Source organism: Penaeus japonicus, unplaced genomic scaffold, assembly GCF_977035675.1.
Source record: "Penaeus japonicus unplaced genomic scaffold, GWHDUDI00000001_assembly GWHDUDI00000004, whole genome shotgun sequence".
Classification (NCBI taxonomy): domain Eukaryota; kingdom Metazoa; phylum Arthropoda; class Malacostraca; order Decapoda; family Penaeidae; genus Penaeus; species Penaeus japonicus.
In genome coordinates, this window is record NW_028234406.1 from 29301466 (window position 1) to 29308965 (window position 7500).

The window sequence follows — 7500 nt, forward strand, 5'->3', positions numbered from 1 at the left end:
AGAGATAGAGAGAGAGAAAGAGAAAGAGAGAGACAATAGAAAAAAGAGAGCAAAAGAGAAACCTAAGTAGTGAGAGGAGCGAGAAAAGACAGCGATTGAAAGAAAAACACATCGACCCCATCGTTTCCTAACAGGATCAGCTGAAAGGAAACAGACGTTAAAACTTCAGCTCAAACCTTTCACTTCTTTTAACTCACTGGACTTGAAGTCAAAGTTTAAGTAAGAAGTCAACTTTTGGAAATCCTTAAAAAAATAAATGATATTTCAATTTGCTCATATAGCCATGAATCCTGTCGGTCTGAAAGGTAATTAAAGAAGGGTGATTTCCTCCAGTCGGCCGGGACGCACGTCAAGGCTTAGTTATGTGATAGCTTCATGAAACCAATCAAAAGGGATTTTTCTTCTCTGATTTCAAACTTGATTTCATTTATTCTTATACACTTTTGTTCAATTGTATCATCGGAACAGCTGTTGGTCTATTTTGGTGTATTTTTAGATGTATCTTGTATCTCCATCATGAAAATTGCATATTAATAAATTTACACTGCATCATAATTATATGGTATATATATATATATATATATATATATATATATATATATATATATATATATATATATATATATATATATATATATATATATAGAGAGAGAGAGAGAGAGAGAGAGAGAGAGAGAGAGAGAGAGAAATACAAATTTTACCTCCCTGACCGTTACTCGAACCCGAGCCGTCAGATTGACAGACCCGGACCTGAATCCAATAGACCACACGACCCACTAAAAGAATTGTCTAACCAGACGCCTTACATCCGTCATGGATATTTCCTGTGTTCATAGCAGAGCAGCGATAGCGAGGTTTTACAGACAATTCCCGTGGGCACTCGGCAGCAATGGATTAGAAATTCAAGTCACAAATCAGGTTACAGAGGTTATATCTATGTGATAAAGATGGTAGAATGCAGTAACGTATTTGATATAGACATACAAATTTTATTTCTATATTAAATGCGTTATTGCATTCTACCATCTTTCTCACACACACACACACACAAATATATATATATATATATATATATATATATATATATATATATATATATATATATATATATATAAAACGACACCAGAATTCAAAAGTCTTAAAGAAAATAGAACAAAATAATATTTGAAAAAATAAAAGACGCACGGATAACACATGCAATAGAAAACACACCTAGTAAACGAGGAAGTAACTGAAATATCGACGACATGTTCATGAGGCTCAAGCGAATTAAGAAGAGGCTTCAAAACTTACTTGCTCGTGAAAAAAATCTCTCGTGGAAATCTGATTTTTTTTTCTAAACAGAGAGGAGAGTTTTCATCCCGGAGATGCATTGGTTAATTGCATTTTTTCTGTGTTTATATATTCAAATGTGTTTGGAAATGTAACTAGATTATCGACAGCTGATATTAAGGATTATCAATACTTTTATATTAATACATGTAAACAACATAAAAGGGAGATAGGACAAGGACATGAAAGGTATTCTCTGAAGATGCAAAAAAGGAAAAAAAAGAGAGAAAAAAAGGAGGGACAAACTACACTTAAAAACACACAAATCCGAAAGGAAGAAAAAGAAAGAGAGAAAAAAAAAATTAAGAAAAAGAAGAAGACATATACACAAGAAAAGAAACAACAAATGATGAAAGAGCGAGATTCCATTTTAATAAACACACGACATAAGAGAACCCGTGAACACTAGAGAGAGAGAGAGAGAGAGAGAATAGAAATAGAGAAAAAGAGAGAAGAGGAGAAGACATCATAAAAAAATCAATTATAGTAAAATAAAAAAATAAAATAAAATAAAATAAATGAAAAAATTATAAAAATTAATTCGCATCAAACAAACTCCCCCCTCCTCCCCCCCACCCACCTCTCGCCATAGGCCTACCTATAGATATACTGATGCGAAAAAGTCCCGTTCCGGCCGATGGTGATGTTCTTGTAGACCCAGCCGTCGGTGCCGAAGCCGATGGCGTAGGAGATGGCGAAGTAGAAGCAAGCGTTCCAGTGGATGATGACGAGGATGTACAGGACGACCTTGCAGATGCGGAAGGCGTTCGGGAAGTTGGTGCGGGTCTCCGTCTTGTCGAAGAACTCGCCCATCCTCGATATCCTATGGGGGGAAGGACGGAGGGGGTGGGAGGGAGGAGGGATGGACGGAGAGAGATAGATAGATAGAGAGAGAGAGAGGAGGGGAAGAGAGAAATAGGGAGAGAAAGAGAGAAATATCGAGAGAGAGAAATGAGAGAGAGAGAGAGAGAGAGAGAGAGAGAGAGAGAGAAGGAAAGAGATAAAAGGGATAGGGAGAGTGGAAGAGAGGGGGGAGGGGAGGGGGAGAGGGAGAGGAGAATGTTATTTGTGCTAGAACGTGTATAATATAAACAACTGTAAACCATATCATGTGTCAAGATACGAATCACAATAACATAATACAACACCATACACCGTAAGCATGATAATCTTCAAAATATACGCTAACCAACCACAGCCGCATCTAACCACCAAGAAGCAGCACATAAATTCAGCGCAATGTTATCCTCCCTTCCAACAGCTCTTACCTGAGGAGCCTGTTCACCCGCACGAGAACAGGTCCCGGGACGTAATTATCACAGTTGGTGCCGGTGAGGAGATAGATGAGGTCGGTGGGCAAGATGGATATCAAATCAAGCTTGAAACCCCACGACTTGATGTAGTTTTTGCGTAGTTTGCTCGGATCCTTGACCATGAGGCCTTGTTCGAGGTATCCTGTGGGAGGCGAGATATGTAGGAACCGGGTGGAATTGGTGTGGAATATGATTGACATGATAGGTCAAATAGAATTGGCAAATTTGTGATAATAAAATATACTCCGATGTTTCTAAAGAATATTTTAAAAATCTTGAACTGCAAACTGCCTCGATTTTAAATGATGTAACCATCATAAGTATATACTGAAAGGACATCAGAAATACGTTGATTATAGACTCCCGTATACCTTAATCAGCATGCATTAGCTCCATGCATCTACTCCTACTTTCCCTCTCCTTTTGACTTTCTCCTAAAATTACGTCTATTCAAATCTCTTCTCCTTCTTATCTTTATTCTTCTAATATTCCACTATACTCTTCCGCCCTCCTTCTAATCTTCCTTTTATTCCAATCCACTTTCCTTATCTTCCCTCTCCTAACATTCCCTCTCATCCAATCGCCTTTCAATCTTTTCCTAATTTTACCTCTGTTCAGATCTCTTCTCTTTCATATCTCTCCCCATTCTGTTCTTCGCTCTTCATCAATCTCCTCTTCCTCTCCCTCATATTTTCCTTCCCTTTACACTTACTCCCGCTCATTATCTCATCTCAGCTTCTCTTTCCTTTTTTACCTTACCTCTCCCTTCACTCCCTCTCCTCCACTCTCCCCTCTATAGTCACCCCCTCTCTGTGTCACCTTCCTTCTACATTTCCTCTCTTTCCTTATCTTACCTTCCTTAATCTATTCACTCCCTCTCTTCCATCTCGCCTCATCCCCTCTCCTTTCCCCCTTCCTTCCCTTCCTCTCCTCATCTTCCCTACCCTCATCCATTCACTCCCTCTCTCCTAATTTTCCATCTCCCTTCATCCCCTCTCCCTCTCACCGCCCTTCCCTGCTTCCCCTTATCTTACCTTCATGAGCCCTGATAACCATGTCGATGACATAGACCCCGTCACAGATATAGTCGAGGCTGAGCCAGAGAGCCGGGCTGAGGTTGTGCAGCTCCCAGAAGACGGCTCGACCCACGATCATCACCCAGTTGTACAGGAGAGCCGCAGTCATGACGAATAACCACTGTAATGGTAATGGTGTGGTAATGGTAATGGTGTGGTAATGGTAATGGTGTGGTAATGGCAGCGGTGGTCGTGATGGTGGATGGTTCTCTTCTTGATGAGGAGAGAGTTGGGACTTGGGCGCATGGGTGTTAAGGGCATTAAGAAAACGTTTGTGAGTTTGTTGTTTTTTTATTAGTCATTATCATTAATGACGATTATAAAGAATAAATCGCTAATGATTATATCAGTGTATCATGAGTGTTATCATTATCATTACTAATATATGATTATCATCTTTTTCACTATCATTCTTATTCTTCTTATTATTATCCTTTTCACTGTCATTATCATTATCATTTTATCACTATTATTATCATCAGTACCATCATAATTATCGTTATCATTATCATTACCATATTATTGTTGTTGTTGTTATTGTTGCTTATAACGTTGGGAATAAGGCTTGACCATTGAAACTTGTCACAAAATCTCATTTTTTGACAGTAATGACCATAATATGTCGATTATCCATTTAATTTATAAGAAAAACAACTCAAAAGGAGAAAGGAAAATGAGAAGAAAATATCTTATTCGAACGAACATGAAGAACCATTTCACAATAGATAACACACTGAGAGAGAGAGAGAGAGAGAGAGAGAGAGAGAGAGATGCTGGGAATATAAAGAGTAGTTACAAGCAACCGGAATATGATGCTCTGGGGTATCTGGAACTCCTCTTAAGATCAGATGAAAAAAGAAGAAGAAAAAAAAAATACTTAAAAAAAAAAAAAAAGTGGGATGCGCGGGTGGTTGACGGAGGAAGGGAGGGAGGGAGGGGGGGGGTGGCGCGTGGCTTCAGGGAGGATCTACAATGGAACCATAATTCCAGAGGAAACACGTAAAAAGGATTAAGAGAGTGGATCTGGCGGGGCAAACCCGTGGAGAGAGAGAAGGAGAGAGAGAGAGAGAGAGAGAGAGAGAGAAAGAGAGAGAGAGAGAGAGAGAGAGAGAGAGAGAGAGAGAGAGAGAGAAAGAGAGAAAGAGAGAGAGAGAGAGAGAGAGAGAGAGAGAGAGAGAGAGAGAGAGAGAGAGAGAGAGAGAGAGAGAGAGAGAGAGAGAGAGAGAAAGAGAGATAGAGAGAAAGAAAGAAAGAAAGAAAGAGAAAAGGGAGAGGGGGCGGAGATGAGTTCAAAGCCTAACTTAAAGATGGTGAATCCAGGGAGACCGCAGTTGACACCGAAGGGAGATGGGCGGGATAGGACTAAAATCTCTTCGAGGGACGATAACGGAGACCGAGGCTAAAAATAGATGAAGACGCGCGTATAAAAAAGAGTGCCGATAATAATGAAACAACATGATGAGGGAGGCAAGAGGGATGGGGGAGGGGACCAAGAGAGGATGGAGTAGAGCCAAAAAAAGGGGGGGGGGGCGGTAGGCACAGAAAAAAATAACATGGTCTATACATAGGGATCGAAAGAGAAAATGATGCCATGGGAGGGGCAGGGTTGACAGGCATCCTTTTTATTTATTATTATTTTTTTTTACCGAGAGAGCATTCTAAAACTAAATCAATCTAAACCAAGACATGAAAGTATTCAAATAGAATTATTCTAAATTCAAAACTATCTAAAAAAAAAAAAAAAAAAAAAATCAAGTCCAGAACTACCCAAGACGGAAATAAATCACAACACGAGAACTCCGGCACACCAATGCCCTCAAACACGTTAACAGGAATCGCAAGCACTTCACTACAGTCCGTAGCAAAGACAAACAAGTCCCCTATTGACACGACGGCATCACGTTCACCGACAATCAGCATGATGGTCTTCACCTGTCGCGCCCGAACACAAGAGAGCCCATCGCAGTAAGGGCGACGTCGCTCCTTCAAAACAAATGGGCTGGCCAAGATACATCAACCGCTGGGACAGGGCGTCTCATTTTTCTCACCTCCTCCCTTCCTGATTTCCTTTTCTCTCCCCCTCCCACCTCCCCCACCTCGCTTTTTCTTTGCGCTGTCTTGAGTTTGCCTCCTCTCCCCAGTGTGGTTTTGTTTACCTTCTGTCTTTGTATCCCTGTTTCTTTGCTTGTCTTTGGTTATCTGTCTGTCTGTCCCCTCTTTCTCTTTTGATCTTTTTATGTTTGTTTTTTTCTCTTACTCGGATTTCTCTCTCTCTCTCTCTCTCTCTCTCTCTCTCTCTCTCTCTCTTTCTCTCTCTCTCTCTTACTCTCTGACTCTCTCTCTCTCTCTCTCTCTCTCTCTCTCTCTCTCTCTCTCTCTCTCTCTCTCTCTCTCTCTCTCTCTCTCTCCCCCTCTCTCCTCTCTCTCTCTTCCTCCCCCCCCCCTCTCTCTCGTTCTCTCTGTCGCTCTCTCTCTCTCTCTCTCTCTCTCTCTCTCTCTCTCTCTCTCTCTCTCTTTCTCCCTCCCCCCCTCTCTCTCTCGTTCTTCTCTCTCTCTCTCTCTCTTCTCTCTCTCTTCTCTCTCCTCTCTCTCTCTCTCTCTCTCTCTCTCTCTCTCTCTCTCTCTCTCTCTCTCTCTCTCTCTCTCTCTCTCTCTCTCTCTCTCTCTCTCTCTCTCTCTCTCTCTCTCTCTCCCTCTTTCATTCAGTCTCTGTGTATGTGTGTGTGTTTCGTTTTTTTTTTAATCAATTTCTCCCCTTCACTGTTTTATTTCACACATATTAGCATCATTATTATAGTTAACTTTAGCAATATTATTAATGCTATTGCTCTCTCGATTCATGTCTTTACCGTCCCGTTTTATATTTCCTTCTTTTCACAATTTATAGTTCGGATCAATCTTTTTAATGACATTGGTGATGAGAGCGCCGGGGGTGACATTTTGTGATAATTCAAGACCGTCGTTACGAGATACTAAAATATGTAATTTATGTTACTTCCTGGTGTTTCCTTTCTGAGTCTGTTCTGTGTGTGTGTGTGTGTGTGTGTGTGGGTGTGTGTGTGTGCGTGTGTGTGTGTGTGTGTGTGTGTGTGTGCGTGCCTGTGTGTGTGTGTGTGTGTGTGTGTGAGTGTGTTCCCTTCTTCTATCAATCTCTCAACTCCTCCCATTGTCCATACACCTCCTCCTCCTCTTCCTCCCCTCGCGACCTCCCCTTACCTTATAGTGAGCTGGCTTTGTGGTGTCGATGGCGAAGTCCCCCCTCATGACACCACAACAAAAGGCATGTTGAGTGTCGTCCGCTTCTCTGACTTGGCCGGCCATGGCCATCTTCTCCAGGAAGCTGTCTGGTCGTTCTGGTTCCTGTTGGTTCTCTCGTGTAGTCCAGGAACGTATCCGCTGTTAGGGGTGGTAGGCGGGGCGGGAGAAAGTCGTTATTAATTGAGGTTCTAGGGTGGTTTAGAGGTTGATAAAGGACTTTCGTTACTTTTTGTTCTTATAAACGTTTGCCTTTAAGTCTGGTGGTTCTGTGATATAGCGTTCGTTTAGTTTCAAGTGTCCAGGTGTTATTGCTCCAGCTACTATGATTGGGGACTGCTGCCGCTGCATTAAAGGACGCTTTAGATGTTTTTGAAGAGTGGTACTATAATAATTTACTTAAAAATAACAAAAACGACGATGTTGGTGATTCAGTCCTTGGCAATAATAAGATGAAAAGATGAAGGTACGAATTTTAGCAAAACTTTATCATATGATGACCCATTATACTGCTATCATATTTA

General features: G+C 41.1%; 1 protein-coding gene across 1 annotated transcript in view; it reads right to left on the minus strand.

Moving 5' to 3' along the window:
* Positions 1–7500, minus strand: part of LOC122251562 (Cyclic nucleotide-gated ion channel subunit A) — a 62828-nt gene that overhangs the window by 8386 nt on the left and 46942 nt on the right. Inside the window, exons 3-6 of the mRNA XM_043013590.2 lie at positions 6938–7117; positions 3680–3842; positions 2601–2787; positions 1931–2155 (exon numbers count right to left, since the gene is read on the minus strand). Coding sequence (XP_042869524.2) covers positions 1931–2155; positions 2601–2787; positions 3680–3842; positions 6938–7117 — 755 coding nt within the window. The remainder of the gene's footprint in view (positions 1–1930; positions 2156–2600; positions 2788–3679; positions 3843–6937; positions 7118–7500) is intronic.